General features: G+C 36.2%; 2 protein-coding genes, 1 long non-coding RNA gene and 2 pseudogenes across 3 annotated transcripts; 3 read left to right on the top strand and 2 right to left on the bottom strand.

Annotated features, from left to right (window-relative positions):
• Positions 1-518: 518 nt before the first annotated feature.
• On the top strand, positions 519-1,877 carry LOC125201689. Its single transcript, XR_007172958.1, has 2 exons — positions 519-593; positions 1,587-1,877. It is a non-coding gene; the product is annotated as an uncharacterized LOC125201689 (long non-coding RNA).
• Positions 1,878-1,973: 96 nt separating this feature from the next.
• Positions 1,974-5,920, bottom strand: LOC125192082 (probable LRR receptor-like serine/threonine-protein kinase At3g47570). Its single transcript, XM_048089540.1, has 7 exons — positions 5,093-5,920; positions 4,782-5,000; positions 3,839-4,527; positions 3,667-3,723; positions 3,153-3,482; positions 2,497-3,061; positions 1,974-2,414 (listed from the first exon to the last, which is right to left on the bottom strand). The coding sequence occupies exons 1-7, from the start codon at positions 5,859-5,861 to the stop codon at positions 2,284-2,286; spliced, it is 2,760 nt and encodes a 919-aa protein (XP_047945497.1). The 5' UTR covers positions 5,862-5,920; the 3' UTR covers positions 1,974-2,283.
• A 459-nt stretch (positions 5,921-6,379) lies between these two features.
• LOC125201688 (7-deoxyloganetic acid glucosyl transferase-like) lies at positions 6,380-8,497 on the top strand. The gene is made up of 2 exons (XM_048099902.1): positions 6,380-6,945; positions 7,355-8,497. Exons 1-2 carry the CDS (start codon positions 6,423-6,425, stop codon positions 8,287-8,289), a joined length of 1,458 nt encoding a protein of 485 aa, XP_047955859.1. The 5' UTR covers positions 6,380-6,422; the 3' UTR covers positions 8,290-8,497.
• Positions 8,498-11,742: 3,245 nt separating this feature from the next.
• LOC125211705 lies at positions 11,743-14,657 on the top strand (annotated as a pseudogene).
• Positions 14,658-16,339: 1,682 nt separating this feature from the next.
• On the bottom strand, positions 16,340-18,257 carry LOC125192073 (annotated as a pseudogene).
• Positions 18,258-18,389: the final 132 nt, after the last annotated feature.

The following is an 18,389-nucleotide window of genomic DNA, read 5'->3' as shown; positions in this document are numbered from 1 at the left end:
GTCTACTTAACCGGCCGGTTCTGGTTCTACTCAGTCCAATTGACCCAGTATCCAATTACAAATTTTCATGAATTCAAGAACAGGAATTGGTTTTGGCCTGTTACGGTTCAAAACCAGCCGAGTAAGAATGTCTGATTTCACCAATTAAGAATGTCCAAAATTTAAAGACTTATAGATAAGTAATCACATCATTCAATTTAATCATTAGACTGACATTGTATTATAAAATCAATATATTTTACATATTTTAAGATAGTTAAGTTGTATTCCTTTTTTGTCTTGTCCCAAGATAGCTATGTCACTTTTTTTTTTTTTTTTTAAACTATATTCTTTCTCCTACTTTACTTTCTGTTAGTCATTTTTTAAAGTAAGTTAATTGGAGATAGAAGTTGGGCTGACCCAGCATTAATGTTGAATTGGGCTTAGCATTTGCAAAGCAATAAGAACAAGCCCACTACTTCTAGCATATATTTCTGCTTCTTTAGTAAAGAATCTTTACTATCCAACACAACCCAACGACATCAATCTCTCTTTTGGGTGTTCAATTTTACTCCATTCACGTGGACTTCAAGCTCAAGTCTCATACACAAATGGTATGTCTGTGTTGTGATATATTTCTTGAATAGTTGGTGTGTTTGTGATCCTAGGTTGAATTGAGGTTGAATTTTATTAATTGCTGGAAGAGTATGAGCACTTTAACTATGTGTTGAGAAACGAAAAGGGGGAATTGAAGTAAAGTGAATTTAAGAATTTGCAATTAATTGTAGCTATATATGATGAATGGTTGAGACATGTTTGAAGAACTCTTTTCTTTATTAGATACCCTCTGTTTTGCAGCTAATGAAATTGAATTCTTCAATACCTTAAGGTGTTATGAAGTGGGTTTTATAATTTTCTGTGTAGATTAGGATATGTTGGGAAATTCCAAGTAAAAGTGAATTGGAGGTTGTTTAGAAAATCTCCAAACACTGCTGCCAGAAACTGTCTCGTTTTGACAGATAGATGGGAAACGGTCATATCTTCCAAGCCACTTTGAATTATTGAATGAACTTTTATTTAAATAAAACTAGACATTAGTGGCTTTATGATGATATAAGGAACACCTTCTAAGTCTTTCGGACCAGAGAGAACGGAGCCTCCAAAATCTGCTGTTGTGCACAGAGGATCTCTATGAGATTTTCCCAAAATTTTCCATTTTGAGTCTAAAGCTTTCAAGCTTTTTCTAATGCAATGCTGTACTTGTTTTAACCCACATTTGAGCTTGTAAATGTGTGATAAGAATGGTTGGATATCCTTAGCATGTCCACATTCCTAGTAGCAATCTGTAATGCTAAGTTAAATATGTAAGACCGTCGAGAATTACATGAGAAATATTATTATGAAAAAAAAAATGCATGTTTAGAATGCATATGTTCAAAATGATTTGCTATACGTCTCTTATCATAATAATTTGATACGAAGGATTTAGAGAGGGTATTTTAATAGTGGAATGAACCGAGATTTGTGATCGTTCAAATGGGAATTTTTTTAGTTGTTGCATAATGGTAATTAATTTATGTATGTGATATATGTATTTTGTTATGAAGGTGATAAAGTATCGAGTGTCAGCCACCAAGACAAGAAAAGAACAGGTTCACCGGTAAAAAGGCTATTGAAATCAAAATATGTTGGGCTCACAAAGGTAGTGTATTTCTCACCCTATTCTTTAATTCTCTTAACCAATATGTTTTTTGCTGCCTGAATGTAGTTATAGTTCTAAAAAAGTAAGAAATGTGATAGTATGACTACTTTTTGTAACATATTCTTCATAATGAAGTTGTGTGTTGGGGTTTGCATCTTGATGTAAAGGCATCATTGGTACTTTGATATTGGACTAATGAAATTTTATCTATGATTCTCATGTATTTAATTTGTAATTTTGTACCACGAAAACTGCAAGATAATGACCTGTATTGAGAGAGATATTTTTGCTGTTGTTGATAAGACTAGTAGTCATTGGACAAATATATTAATCCTATCTTCAGCTAAACCTAATTAAATCAATAGTAAAGAGTGAACAACCTTATCGCTTCATCTCAAAAACCCACGTTGGATTTTCTGCAGCTGTGCTAGAGCTTCTTTCATATTTATCCTTTCATAAGAAGAATCTGCACAACACTTTAAGGCCAACTCCAATATAGATGATGTGAATTCCACTATTTTATCGTCATGTTCTTCATCAACATTCATAAGTAAGTTGGCACCGATAACTTGATATGTGAATTCTGGAACTGACCTCTCAATTCAACTCTTCAAGCTTAGATCTCCAACAAACATGTCGTCACTTGGCTTTTTTCTAGTAAAGACTTCCATCAACATCACCCCGTAGCTATAGACATCGCACCTTGTGGAGACTAGTCCTTCTGAACCATACTCTACAATCACAAAGAAAGTATGAAAGAAGACTTCATTTATTAAAAATTATATGTACATAATTAATGTAGATTAACAATTAACCTGGAGCAATGTAACCCAATGTTCCTAGGGTGTTGGTTAACACCGTGCTATCTCCATCGCATAAAAACTTTGCTATCCCAAAATCGCTTACTAGGGTAACCATATCTTCGTCTAACAAGACATTACTTGGCTTCAAGTCACTATGGAAAATTGGTGTCGAATAGCCACCATGAAGATACTCCAAAGCCGATGCAACATCGATCATTATATTCAATCTTTCCATGAAATTCAAGAAATAGTTGTGGGAATATAACCATTTCTCAAGATTTCCATTGGGCATATATTCAAGTATTAATGCCTTGAACTCTTCGTTGGAACAACAACTTATGACACTATTCAGACACCTGTGTCGAATGCTACAAAGAATCTCACACTCAACATCAAATATCTTTGAAATACCTTCTAACTGAAGATTAAACACTTTGGCTGCAACAAGCTTCCCATTGTTAAGAATTCCTTTGTACACAGAGCAAGGAACTCCCAGTGCCAAGCAAATTGCTCTCACTGAAATGCACAGTCGCTTGCAGAAGTTCGTAATAAGCGATCCTTTCTGGCACAATGGATATCAACTCATCAACATCTCTAGTTGTCTTGTCTTTCCTTCTGTATCTAACAAAGATAAAAGCTAGAGAAACAATTGAAATGAAAGTCGCAACCCCAAACGCAATAAATGAAGCTTGTTCCACCTTTTTCCTCTTTGTTCTGTGATCAGAAACAACTGGACAAATTGGGACATGGAACCTTTGAATTCCACACAACGCCTCATTTTCCTTGAAAGAATCCATAGTGAAGTTTCTGAAAGAACCACCACTTGGAATTTCTCCACTCAGAGAATTGAAAGAGACATTAAAGTAGTTGAGGAGTTGAAGTTCTTCCAAAGACTTTTGAATTGAACTAGAGAGGTTGTTGTGGGACAAGTCAAGTCTCACCAAACTTATCATGTTTCCCATGGAAACTGGAATAGAACCTTCAAGTTTGTCATCTGCCTAAGACAGATTAGCCAAATTCTGTAGCTTTCCAATAGTTAGCCAAATTCTGTAGCTTTCCAATAGTGCTCGGAATAGACCCTGACAACTGATTCATTGATAGATCTATAGAGATTGCTGCTCCTAAATTACTCATCTTTTGAGGTAAAAACCCACTCAATGAATTGAAGGATAAGTCAAGAACCAGCAAATCTTTTAGACCCCATATGCTTGAAGGTATGCTTAAATGCAACATGTTGGACTGCATCAAAATATACCTTAAAAGAAGAGATATTTCCCAAACATTTAGAAATAGAACCTGATAATTGGTTTTGGCCAATACTTAATAAATTAAGGTTGTGTAAATCATATACAACCTCAGGAATGGAGCCTTGCAACTTGTTCGCATCAAGATATAATCCTTGAAGCTTATGCATATATTTGATGGAAAGGGGAATATTACCAGTTAACTCATTCCCCTCTAATTCCAAGAGTGTCAAGCCTTTTAAACCACCTATTTGAACGGGAATACTACCATTTAATTTGCAGCGGGAAGAATCGAATTTTTCGAGTGAGGAAGATAAATTCCCGACAGAAGCTGGAATGACACCGTATAGAGGATTATCAGAAATAACTAATTCAGTTAAAGACCTGCAATTTGATAATGATGTAAGGAAGCCCAAGTTTGATGAAGATGGTGCATTTTTAAGATTGTTTTCGTACAGTGAAAGTTCTTCGAGAAGTCTTAGGTTGCCAAGATCCGTAGGTATATAACCACTCAATTTGTTATCACCAAGTGAGAGAATCCTGAGTTGAGAACAATTAGATATAGAATTTGGTATTGGTCCAGAGATTGAGTTAGCTCCAAGATGAAGCTTTTTAATAATGGGAGAGGTATGGCATAGATTGGCTGGAAGAAATCCAGATATAACATTCTGAACAAGTTCAAGGTATTGAAGAGTTGAAATGTTGAAGAGATCGTGTGGAATAGTACCACTAAAGCTGTTCAACCCTAACGCTAATCTCTTCAGTCGGCGAAGTTGGCCAAATTCGGTAGGAATTATCCCTGCCAAAGATAAGATAATTTATTAGATTAGAATGCCGAATGTAACAAACGTATAACTTCTTCTGTCCATTAGTAATAGTCTTGCTAGTGGTCGACACCGATTTAATGTAAAATTGATCAAATATGAGATGGAGAAAAATTAGTTTGAGTACTAGTATTAGTTCAAAAGGTAGGAGATGAAGTGATAATTAGTGATGGGCCATGTTACCTAAAAATGGAAGAATATTAGCATCAAATTTACAATGTCTTCTTACCTGTCATGTAGTTTTCGGAGATTGAAAAGCTGGTTAGCATTGTAAGATTCCCAAAATACCTTGAAATATTCCCAGTGAAATTGTTGCACCATAGTGTTAATCCTTGCAGAGAAGACATATTCACCACAATATTTGAGGACAGAGTACCACCAATCTTATTCATTGGAACACTAAAACTAACTAGACTGTGAAGATTGCCAATCTCAGGAGGTAGTGTACCTGTCACATAGTAATTATAACTATTCAAACAAACAATCATACACACATCAAATTTATGTGAATCTAATGCTATAATAACAAAACAAGAATACCATTCAGACTATTATCACCGAGGTATAATATCCGAAGAGATGTTAAGTAGCCGATTTCTGCAGGTATCTGCCCATTAAAAGAGTTTTTTGATAGGGACAAGGTCTTCAGCTGTGAACATAGGGATAGATTTGTCGGAATCGCGCCACTTAGCTGATTTTCAGATAGAGAAATCACTACAAGAAATGGAAGATCACTGCAAATGTCTGCTGGAAGACTTCCACTCAATTCATTATGTGCCAACTCTATATACACCAGCTTCGACATGTTGAATATCTCAGATGGCATAACACCAGAGAGATGATTGTAAGCGATCCACAGCCTTTGTAAATTCCGATGTTTCCCAAACTCTTTTGGGATTTCTCCACTCAGAGAATTGGAATTTAGGTAAAGAAATCGTAGGTTTGTTAGGTTTGAAAGAGATTTGGGGATGGAACCACTGAAGTTGTTGTTGGTGAGGTCGAGGGAGACGAGGAAGGAGAGGTGACCGAGCTGTGGTGGAATGGTGCCGGAGAGATTCATGTAGGAGAGATTTAACGTGGATACTCTGTGGTGACGCGAGCTGCAAGAGACGCCGATCCAGCTGCATACAGAGCTCGAATTAGTCCAATTTGTTGCGAGTATATGAGAAGGGTCAGAGATGATGTGTTGTTTTAGTGAAAGAAGGGCAGTTTGATCAGTGGCAAGGTTCATTTTGGCTGAACAAGGTGTTTGAAAGGTTATGGTCAGGAATGCATATGCAAGAATGTAGTAATACAACATTTTCTCCATGGCTACAAATTGGAAGGTGTGGTTTATTGATTATAATTTGGCACAGATAGAGGAAGAAGGATAAGAGTCATAGAGATATTCGTCTATCATATTATCTGATCCATGCAACATGCAACATGCACCACTTATTTCACTCATCGCTTAAGATACATATGATAAATAATATTAAAAGAAATAAAAACTGAAATCGAATAAAAATAGAAGTTAAAATAAACCAAAATACCAAATGAAAATTACTAAAGCTAAGTATCTCATATTGTCAAATTTGTAGCAATATTCTTTTAAGATTCTAAAATCGGCCGAACCGCCACCTATTATTTAACTTGAACAAAATCATTCCCCAATCTGTTACACATACTAAACATGTTCCTTTAGCGAAATAGACAAGTAATTAGCTACATGTTTGCTTAGGTAATCAATGACCGATGCCTATATATTGAATGCAACATTATCATACTTAATCAAATGTCATTATCCTTTCATCTATAAAATGCAAGAATTCATCACTACATGTATAGTGGTTAGAGGATTTTAGAATAATAGTAAAAACAGCAAATAACTATGGGTTCGAAATCGGAAGAGAAGCTGCCGGCGCACGTGGTGATATTCCCGTTCCCGGCGCAGGGGCACATGAATTGTATGCTCAATCTTGCTCATCTCTTCTGTTTATCTGACTTCCACGTCACCTTCATCGTGTCAGAGTTCAGCCACCGCCTCCTTCTCAAGAACACCTCCGTCCCCGCCACTTTCGCCGCCTATCCCGGTTTCCAGTTCCGGGCTATCCCCGATGGCCTCCCCGATGATCACCCCCGCTTCGGTGACAAACTCGGCGATATCATTCCCGCTGTTACAAACATCATGGTTCCACTTTTCAAGAAAATGATGGCTGACGAAAACCTCCTCGCTTCCCCTCACCGCCGGCCGGCCACGTGCTTCGTCGCGGACGGAAGTTTCGGATTCGCCACTGACTTTGCGGAAGAGAACGGCCTTCCCTTGGTCTATTTCCGAACCCCCAGCGCCGCCTACTTCTGGGCTTTTTATCAAGTCAATGATCTCATTCAAGCTCAAGAAATTCCAATTAAAGGTAATCTAATTACTACTCACTCCGTTCGCCATTAATTGTCTCAATTTACCGTTTTTTCCTGTCAATGAATGATTATCTCGTTTGCATTTTACTATTTTTGGTAATTGATTCCATATTTCACTAAGTTTATCTTACTCATGTTATTATAAAATTAATACTAGTACTACATAAAAGTATGAAACACCTTCACTAACCTTTTCCACCCTCTTCGTTACATTTCTAAAAATTCGAGCCGTGTCAAACTAAACTGATTATTGGCGAACGGAGGAAGTACAATATATATAGGATTCATAGACGAAATAAACATTCTATATTGAAATGCTTAGTCTTTTAGGACGAGTTCTTTTATTTTGCACGTAACATTATCATTTTTTGTAGAATTTGAAACTTTACTTCTTCCATTATGCAGGGAAATCGATGGACGGATTAGTGAAAGGCATACCGGGGATGGAGGGATTCCTGCGCCGCCGTGACCTGCCGAGCTTGTTCCACACCGACGATGTAAACAACCATCTTCTTCAGAGATTAGCTGCAGCGACAAGGCAAATTGTACGAGCACAAGCAGTCATATTCAACACCTACGAAGATTTAGAGGGGACGATTTTATCAGCCATGCTCGAAGAATTGCCACAAATCTACTCTATTGGTCCGATCCACGAGCACCAGAAATCCAGGCTCATTGAAAAGAAATCCGAGGCCTCAATTGTAGCCGGAAATTTATGGCTGGAAGACCGGAGCTGCATTGATTGGTTGAACGCTCAGCCACTGAGATCGGTGATATATGTGAGCTTTGGGAGCATAACAGTTGTAACGAGAGAGCAATTGATGGAGTTCTGGCATGGTTTGGTCAATAGCTCTCATAGATTCCTGTGGGTGATGCGCTCAGATTTCGTCACTGGAGAAGATGGGGCCGATCAAATCCTGGCGGAATTGACGGAGGGTACTAAAGAAAAGGGTTACTTGGTGAAGTGGGCGCCGCAGGAGGAGGTTCTCGGACACCCAGCAGTGGGTGCATTTTTGACGCATAGTGGATGGAACTCGACACTGGAGAGCATTGTTGCTGGTGTGCCAATGATATGCTGGCCTTATTTTGGTGATCAAACCATTAATAGTAGGTTCGTGAGTGAAGTTTGGAAGATTGGACTTGACATTAAAGATACTTGTGATAGATTGATTATTGAGAAAGCGGTTAGAGAGGTTATGGAAGTGAGAAAGGATGAGTTTATTGAAAGGGCAGATGGTATGTCCAAAATGGCTAAGAAGGCTGTTGAAAGGGGAGGTTCTTCATATACCAATTTGGATGATCTAATTGACTATATCAACTCATTGATAGTAAATTCATAAAGTATTGGACTATTTTAAATCGCAATAATGTTGTGCCACAACGGAGGCAAGCCGCGTTCATGACTTCCCAATCTCTTGCTCTGTTTTTGTATACTCCATTAAGTTTCAATGGTCCATTTTGATCGTCCACTGAAATTAGTTCTATTTCTAGCTGATAGAAACTCTCACCACCGTTTATTTATATCTTACCTACTTTATTCATTTTTTCTCTTTATATCTCATATTTTATCATTGTTCGTTAAAACACAAGTTGATGTCATTCGGGTCGATCCATCGAATTCCAGGTATGTCCTATTTAAATTGAGAGCTAATCTAGTTGAAATATTATCATGAATCAACGTTACCATCATCAACTGTATTAACTATCCGATTCGAGAGCTAATTTTAGATTGTGTACGATCTAAATTTATGCAATTAATTTTAAAAATTTACAGCATTTATAGTGAAAATAACGTTACCATCATCAGCTGTATTAACTATCCGATTTAAGGTTACACATGCGCCCATGCGTGTATTCAATGTAAGAATTTCAACCAACTCAAATATTGTACATAGATGGATTTATTAGAAAAAGGGCATTGAATTTAGATCTATTTGCGTGTTGTTAGTACATTTCCTAGTAGGAGAGGGGTATATTTTAGTGAAGGTATTTTAATTAAATTTAATTAATACCTCCTTCTTGCTATCCGATTCGCAGATTCAGAGACAGGTAGATTGATTTAACATAATATCACTCTGCCTTCTGAAAATTGCTTCAGCCACTCCTCTAATTAATAATATGACAAATCTACCCCGGGTCTTTCACGGAAGTCTACTCAATTCAAGTTGTTTCCAAAGGGTTTACTGGTCATTATGTAGAAAAGTTTTTGAATTAGTTGTAATTGTTTTCATTTTTTTTGTTTTCTTTTTTCTAGAGAGAGAAACAAAATCCTCTGAAAAACTCTATCATCTTCACTCATACTATACCAAGTAACATGTGATAGTCGAAAGAGACTGCAACATGTGAGTACTTATTCCATGTATTTCAAGACTTTAGTTTGGCTATAATTAATTGCAAATTTATAACGCATGAGATTGCTTGTTTTCTAGATTTAATCTATAGTTCGACTGTTTGGAATAGTGATTTCTCACCTCGAGATATTGTTGATTTTGATCTTATTATAATATGTCCTCCCTCCGTCAGCGACTAGGAGTCCCGTTTTTGAATTTTAGTCCGTCCGCGAATAGGAGTCTCGGTTCACTTTTATCCTAAATGGTAAATAGGGTATCATCTTCCACTAACTCATTTTACTCACATTTTATTTAAAACTAATATATACAAGTGAGACCTTTATTCCATCACCTTTTTTTCACCCACTTTTTTTAACATTTTTTTAAAACACGTGTTGCCCATAAATGGGACTCCTAATGACGGATAGAGGGAGTATATAATACTCCCTCTATCCCATTAGAAATGCAACGTTTTCCTTTTTGGGTTGTCCCACTAAAAATGAAACATTTCCTAAAATGGAAACATCACTCTCTCTATTTTTCCATTTCTCTTACTTTACTCTTTCTTCATTAACTCACAAAACAACACTGCATAAAATCCCGTGCCGGAAACCAAATGTTTCATATTTATTGGGACGGAGGAAGTATAACTTTCCGCTTAGCCAATAACTGCGGAACCAACTAAATGCATTTTACCCACATCTGTGTGTAAACATCATTAGGTTTGGGTTTCTAAATGTTGAATCCTAAAAAGCTATAATTATGTTTTATTTGTATTTACATGTATTTAATAATCATAGCGTACAAACTTATTAACTTTTTAAGGATACCTAGCAAAATTTCCTAAGCTACTAAGTCATACTCCCATCGTCCCACGATACATTTTCTTTTTTAGTTTGTCCCAACTAAGATGACATATTTTCTTTTTTGGTAACTTTATCTCTCCAATTAATACACTCAACCATTTTTTCTCACTCCTATTAAAATACTCATCTTTCTTTATCTCTCTACTTTAATATTTACACACACCTTATCTTTCTCCAATTAACCACTTTAACCAATAACTCCTAAAATCTCGTGTCGGCTAAACAATGTGTCATTTTAGCCGAGACGGAGGGAATACTACCTATATCTTTCTTGGATTTTATAAGATAATAAATTCTAATCTAAAGATAGTTAGTGATGCATACGTTTAACTTGACATATTAAAGATCACTAGCGGAGCCACGGTGGGCCGGGGGGCCCTTTGGGCCCCTCACCCATTTGTATAATTCAATTATATAATATATGTATGCATGGTTAACGTATCAAAAATTAGTTCAGTTTGTCTGAGTCCCAGTCTGCTACCTGTAAGGTTTTGGGTTCGAATCTCACTTGGAGCATTCTCATATTTTGTGTTTATATTTAGTAATAAGTAATCTATTTATATTTTGTCATATTTATAACATATTATTAAGATTGATTGTAAAGCTTGTAGTTCCATGTGCTGTTTTTCTTCTTAAGTTAGTTATTTTTGTTAATTTTCTCATATTCATTATATTTTATGGATTTTCTTACATTAGAAATTTTTATTATACTTTTTACTAGTAATTTTGTATAAATCATTTTAAATATTATTCATATAAAATGATTTTTAAAATTTATGAATTGAAAATAATTCTTTAATTCTATAAATATATTAAAATATTATGATATTAATAAAAAAAATTTTAATGTGATATCCTTTATTATAAAAATCTAAAATTGAATGATTAATAATACGTAAATATATCATACTCTTATTATTAGTGAAATCGGTGCTATGCTCTAAAAAGTCTATTTACTAATTAATTTTATCACCATCCATTTCTTATGCGTGTCTTTTTATGTTGCTCACGTCTGAGCTATTTTCGTGTCGGGTTTAGGGGTTTAGCGTTGAGCACAATCAACAAATTTTAGTGGTAGTTTGGGCCCCCATCTTAAAATTTCTGGCTCTGCAACTGTTAAAGATAAATTAGAGTGGTGTTAATTCATAAGATCTTGTCAATTAAAAAGGAAACGTGAATTACAAAAAATCAACCATATATGGCTCCATCATGTTTGTTTGTTAGAAATAGATCCAAGAGACGACGCTTAGAATATGACCATATAACTAATTATATTGCAATAAAAAACATTTCCAGAAAAGTCCCAAGGTTACATTACATAAACTTAATGATTAATTATTCAATAAATTATGAAAATGAAAGATTTTGATGCTACCATTATAATAGGAATGTTATCCACATGTTATGTTATACAGTCCTCAAATGCGTGATACAAGTTTGCTTAGGTATCAATGACAAATGCCTATAGAAAATTTTGTCGAAAACTCGAAATTGTCAACATCTTGAAAAACTTTGCTACCACATTCTCCTTTAGTAGGTACCACAGCCACATGCAATAATGCAACGTTATTAAAAAAAAAAAATCTCAAGTCATTATCCTGCTCTTATAAAATTCAAGAATTCTTAACTGCATTAGTATTGATTCCAGTGATTTTGAATAATCAAAACTGCAAATACTATGAGTTCGAAATCCGAAGCGAAGCTGCCGGCGCACGTGGTGATTTTCCCAATCCCGGCGCAGGGACACATGAATTGCATGCTCAATCTTGCTCATCTCTTCTGTTTATCTGACTTCCACGTCACCTTCATCGTCTCCGAGTTCAACCACCGCCTCCTCCTCAAGAACACCTCCGTCCCCGCCACCTTCGCCGCCTATCCCGGCTTCCAGTTCCGGGCCATCCCCGACGGCCTCCCCGACGACCACCCCCGCTTGGGTGCCCAAGCCGGAGGAGTCAGTCCCGCCGTTATAAACAACATGGTTCCACTTTTCAAGAAAATGATGGCCGACGAACACCTCCTCGCTTCCCCTCACCGCAGGCCGGCCACGTGCTTTGTCGCCGACGGCAGTTTCAGTTTTGCTGCTGACTTTGCGGAAGAGAACGGCCTCCCTTGGTCTATTTCCGAACAACCGGCGCTGCCTACATTTGGGCGTTTCTTCAAGTCTATGATCTCATTCAAGCTCAAGAAATTCCCATTAAAGGTAATCTTAATTAATACTCATTCATGATTTGTTACGAACTCTGTAGTCCCACATCGTTAAGGATCACCTATTTTGTGAGTGTGGAGAAAGAATGGATTACGATTAGTGGAGTAGGTGATCCTTACCGGTCCTACATCGTCTGTGACTTCAGTTTTAAGAAATATTATAAACGAAAATTGGTGGAAAAATATGAATTACTCCCTCCATCCCATAAAGATTGTGCCATTTTTTCATTTCTGTTCGTCCCATAAAATTTGTCTCATTTCACTTTTTACCGTTTTTGGTAGGGGACCTCATATTCCACTAATGCATTCATGCTCACATTTTATTACTGTCTTCGCTCCATAGTAGTAGAGTCATTTTGCCATTTTGGTATGTTAGATAGTCGTAGAGTCATTTTTTTTTTTTTTTTAAAGTCAACACATTTCTTCTTACTTACTTTACTCTCTCTTATTTTATCCTCTCTTCATCTCTTACATTTTTCCTTTCCTACTTTATTCTTTCTTTATTTAACTCACTTAACACAATTTTTCTTAATCTTCGTGTCGGAAAGAAATGCATCTACTACTATGGAACGAAGAGAGTATAAAACTAATATATAAAAGTAGGACTCACATTCCACTAACTTTTTCAACTCACTTGTCATTATATTTTTTAAAATAGTAATCTTTGCGGGACAGAGGAAGTATCTTTTTATATTAGTCATAATAAAATGTGAGTTGAAATGAATAAGTAGAATATATGATCAATTAAATTAATAGTGTGTGACAACTAGATCGAAAAGAAAACTAGTGACAACGAAATATAGAAACAGAGGGAATTAATATGTAAGTATGTAACATGATCACTTATTTTGATTATACTCCCCCCTTCCTCTTCCCGGATAATTCGTCCCAGTTTTTTATTTCGGTCCGTCCCACATAATTTGTCTCATTTCACTTTTATCATTTTTGGTAGTGGACCTCATATTCTACTAACTCATTCTTACTCACATTTTATTATGAAACTAATATATAAAGATAGAACCCACATTCCACTAACTTTTTCAATCCATTTTTCATTACAATTCTTAAAACCCGTGCCTGGTCAAAGTGACCCGAATTATCTGGGACGGAGGGAGTAATTAACAATCACTTTTTGTGAAATTAAAAAAGTTGCATATTTGATGATGTAGGGAAATCGATGGATGGATTAGTGAAAGGCATACCGGGAATGGATGGATTCCTCCGACGCCGGGACCTGCCGACCTTCTTCCGCACCGACGATGTAAATGACCATATTCTTCAGAGCAAAGCAGCAACGACGAGACAAATAGTACGAGCACAAGCAGTCATATTCAACACATACGAAGATTTAGAGGGGCCGATTTTATCTGCCATGTTCGAGAAATTGCCACGAATCTACTCTATCGGTCCGATCCACGAGCACCAGAAATCCAGGCTCATAGAGAAGAAATCCGAGGCCTCGATTCTTGCCGGCAATTTATGGGCGGAAGACCAGAGCTGTATTGATTGGTTGAATGCTCAGCCGGCGAGATCGGTGATATATGTGAGCTTTGGGAGCATAACAGTTGTGACGAGAGAGCAATTGACGGAGTTCTGGCATGGTTTGGTCAATAGCTCTCACAGATTCTTGTGGGTGATGCGCTCGGATTTCGTCACTGGAGAAGATGGGGGAGATCAAATTCCGGCGGAATTGATGGAGGGTACTAAAGAAAAGGGTTACATGGTGAAGTGGGCACCACAGGAGGAGGTTCTCAACCATCCCGCGGTGGGTGCATTTTTGACGCACAGTGGATGGAACTCGACTTTAGAGAGCATTGTTGCTGGTGTGCCTATGATATGCTGGCCTTATTTTGGTGATCAAACTATTAATAGTAGGTTCATGAGTGAAGTTTGGAAGATTGGGCTTGACATTAAAGATACATGTGATAGATTAATTATTGAGAAGGCTGTTAAGGAGGTTATGGAAGTTAGGAAGGATGAGTTTTTGGAAAGGGCAGATGGTATGGCCAAAATGGCTAAGAAGGCTGTTCAAAGAGGAGGTTGCTCATATAGCAATTTGGATGCTCTGATTGAGTATATCAATTCGTTGATAATAACTTCATAAATATTGGACTAGCGGAAGGCTCAATAATGTTGTGCCACAACGGAGGCAAGCCGCGTGCATCACTTCGCAGTCTCTTGCTCAGTTTTTGTATATTACTTCCTACGTTCTGGATAATTCGTCTCACTTTAACCGGGCACGGATTATAAGAAATGTAATGAAAAATGTGTTGAAAAAGTTAATGGAACATGAGTCCCACTTTTATATATTAGTTTTATAATAAAATGTGAGTAGGAGTAAGTTAGTAGAATATGAGATCCACTACCAAAAATAGTAAAAAGTGAAATGAGACAAATTATATAAGACGGACCGAAATGAAAAAATGAGACAAATTATCCGGGACGGAGGGAGTAACTTTTAATGTTCCATTTTGATAGTCTACCAAAATTAGTTCTATTTTTAGCTATAGAAACTTTCTCTCCACTATTTTTCTCTATCTCACCTATTTACTCACTTTTTCTCTTTATATCTCCTATTTTACCCATTGTTCGTTAAAACTCAAGTCAATGTCAATCGGGCCGGCTAATCGAATTTCAGATATGTCCTACTCTCTCCGTTTCTTAAAAATAGGAACATTTGAAATGACACGAGTTTTAATATAAATTTGGTAAAGTTAGAGAGATGGAGAGAAAAATTGATAAAGTAAAAGAGATAGAGAAAAAAAAGTAATGCAATTAATGTTAGTGAATTATGGTGCACACTTTATTAGGAGGTGTAAAGATTTCAAAAAATGAAAAGTTTGAAAGTTGCTATTTTTAAAATATGGACTAAAAAGGAAAGAGCTGCTATTTTTAAGAAACAGAGGGAGTATTTTAATTGCAAGCTAATCTAATTGAAATATTATCAAGTTAATTATACAAACTCTAACTCTAAACGCTTAGATTTTAGGCTAGCCAATGACTTAATCGGTAAAAACCTAACGATGAAAATAAACTAAAGTTTTAGTCCCTCCGTCCCAATTAAGTTGATTCAAAACTTTTGAATGCGGAGATTAAGAAATTGGGTTCAAAAGTAAGAGAGAATAATAAAGTAAGGAAAAAAAAAAAAGAGAAAGTAAAGTAGGTATGAAATGAAGTACATGTGATTGAATATTCTGCTTTTTGTAAAAAAAATGACTCAACTTAATTGACACGTCCAACAAAGAGGAATAACTTAAGAGGAATAACTTAGTTGGAAGGATGGAGTAGTAGTATTTTTTTGGCTACCACTATACTCCCTCCGTCCCGCTAGCAGTTTCATTGACTTTTCTGCCCTCATTTTTGTAAAAAGAATAAAAATTAGTTAAAGAGGAGAAATGATAAATTAAGAGAGAATAATATAGAGAAGAGTCTTATCTACATTATTGTCTCTCTTACTTTACCATTTCTCCACTTTAACTATTTTTATCACTTTTACAAAAAGAGGGTAGAAAAGTTAATGGGACTACTAAAGCGGGATGGAGGAAGTAATAGGAATGCTACCTACATGTTACTCCCTCCGTCCCGGATAATTCGTCCCATTTTTCCATTTCGGTCCGTCCCACATAATTTGTCTTATTTCACTTTTACCATTTTTGGTAGTGGACCCCATATTCCACTAATCCATTCCTACTCACATTTTATAATAAAACTAATATGTAAAAGTAGGACTCACGCTCCACTAACTTTTCTCAACTTACTTTTCATTATATTTTTTAAAACCAGTACCCGATCAAAATAAGACGAATTATCCAGGACGGATGGAGTATGTTTTAAGTCCTCCAATGCGAGATACATGCTCTCATTATTTGATATTTTGATGATAGAAATTATTTGTATTTATCGAATCAGAAAAGATAAATGTTATTGCCAACCTGGCATCCATTACATGTTTGCTTAGGTAATCAATGACCCATGCATGTCCAGAAAATTCATTGTCGAAAACTCGAAATTGTCACCCTCTTGAAAAACTTTGCTATCACAGTCCTCTTTAGTAGGTACCACAGCTACATGCAATAATGCAACATTACAGTTAATAAAAAAACTCCAAAAAGATACTCTATTGTCCTTTGCAAGACTATCTCCATCCGTGACACTCATCCAACGCAACCCCAATCAACTTTTTAATAAAATATTCATATCTCTATCCTCCACATACACAACCCTCGCTCAATTCAACCCCCATCAACTTTTTTACTTCCATCAGTGACCCCAACCCAACTCAACCCAATATTTTCTTTTTCATATATTTTATATTAATATTTTGATTTATAATTAATTTAAATATATTAAATAATGTCTACAAATTATAATAAAAAAGTATATGATTCAAATTTAAAACAAAAAATATTAGATATTCAAATAATTAAAGAACAATATAATAATAAATTACACACATTAAAAAATATAATATGATCATAGAAATAAACAAACCAAAATAAAAAGAAGAGTGGAAAAAAAAACTAGCTTAAACAAGATAAACATTAGTACATATTTAATTGTTTGTGCCAAATTTATTCCAAATGTGCTCAATCAAATCTTCTCGAAGAGCAATATGAGCTTCTCTATTGCGGAGTTGAGCTCGATTAGTCATATATGATGACAAGCTCCCGATCCGTTGAGTGGAATAGCAAAAGGCTTCAATATTTTCTTCATGTACTCTTGTATGCGTATCTTCAATAAACTCAGTGGCATCATAATAATTTTGATATGTATCACGTTCATCTTCTACTATCATATTATGCATGATGATACAAGCCATCATAATTTTTCCCATCAAAATCTTATCCCATACAAGACACGGCCGTCGCAAAAATGCGAAACGTGCTTGTAGGACTCCAAATGCTCGCTCAACATCTTTTCTAATGGACTCTTGGTGTTGAGCAAACTTATGCTTTTGAGTTTGTGGAGAAGTGATTGATTTGACAAATGTAGCCCATGCAGGATATATGCCATCAGTAAGATAGTATGCCCTATTATATTGATGACCATTCACTACATAATTAACATATGGTGCTCGACCTTCTAAGACATCATCAAAAACAGGAGACCGATGGAGTACATTAATATCATTGCACGAACCTGGAGTCCCAAAGAATGCATGCCATATCCATAAGTCGTATGATGCCACAACTTCCAAAATGATCGTTGGTTTTCCACTTCTCCCTGTATATTGTCCAGCCCATGCGTTAGGACAATTTTTCCACTGCCAATGCATGCAGTCTATACTCCCTATCATTTCTGGGAAACCACGTTGATCTGCTACATATAGAAGTTTGGTCATATCTTGTTCATTAGGTCTTCTAAGATATGTGGCACCAAAACATGAAATAACACCATCAACAAAATGCATTAGAGAATCTCTTGTCGCCGTTGAACTCATCCGCAAATATTCATCGACGACATCGGATGATGTCCCATACGCCAACACCCGCATAGCTCCTGTACACTTCTGTAAAGAGGACAAACATTGTCTCCCAGTAGCATCGCGTCTCTCCTGAAAATACTCACGTTAGCAGTCACAGCTTCTACTATCCGAAGGAATACGGATTTGTGCATGCGAAATCGGCGTCGGAACACCTCTGGTCCGTACGTCGGGTTGGGACCAAAATAGTCATTGATCAAACGCTCAGCACCAATCTCGCGTTGCCTTTCACAATACCTTTTTCTTACTCTAGAAGCTTGGACCCCTGCAGTTAGATTGGGAATGTTAGATAACATATTCTCAACAATTGTATAAATTTGATGATTTTGTTGAGAAACTCGTTCTTCCCATTGATTGAGTGCAATGGTATTTGAATCATCAGAACTTGAATCTGATGAAAGTGATGAGTTTTCACTGGAAGACATTTTTTGGAATTGGAGTAAGTAGTTGGTGTTATCTTCAAAAAGAATTCACAAGCTATTTATAAACTAAATACTATTTACAAGTGGCACAGAATTCATATTTTCATCTAGACATGTGATAGACACATTTGCAGT

Source organism: Salvia hispanica, chromosome 1 (genome assembly GCF_023119035.1).
Source record: "Salvia hispanica cultivar TCC Black 2014 chromosome 1, UniMelb_Shisp_WGS_1.0, whole genome shotgun sequence".
Classification (NCBI taxonomy): Eukaryota; Viridiplantae; Streptophyta; class Magnoliopsida; order Lamiales; family Lamiaceae; genus Salvia; species Salvia hispanica.
Note: the sequence above shows the minus strand (reverse complement) of the source record. Positions and strands in the feature narration are given on the sequence as shown.

What these genes read in the sequence shown, in the direction of transcription:
- LOC125192082 (XM_048089540.1), bottom strand. Translation starts at nt 5,861, where the DNA reads ATGGAGAAAATGTTGTATTACTACATTCTTGCATATGCATTCCTGACC. An exon ending in CTTCATTTATTGCGTTTGGG is followed by an intron (nt 3,062 to 3,152) that starts GTTGCGACTTTC and finishes TTGATGAGTTGA; the next exon opens with TATCCATTGTGCCAGAAAGG. An exon ending in ATTGGGTTACATTGCTCCAG is followed by an intron (nt 2,415 to 2,496) that starts GTTAATTGTTAA and finishes TTGTGATTGTAG; the next exon opens with AGTATGGTTCAGAAGGACTA.
- LOC125201688 (XM_048099902.1), top strand. Translation starts at nt 6,423, where the DNA reads ATGGGTTCGAAATCGGAAGAGAAGCTGCCGGCGCACGTGGTGATATTC. An exon ending in TCAAGAAATTCCAATTAAAG is followed by an intron (nt 6,946 to 7,354) that starts GTAATCTAATTA and finishes TCCATTATGCAG; the next exon opens with GGAAATCGATGGACGGATTA.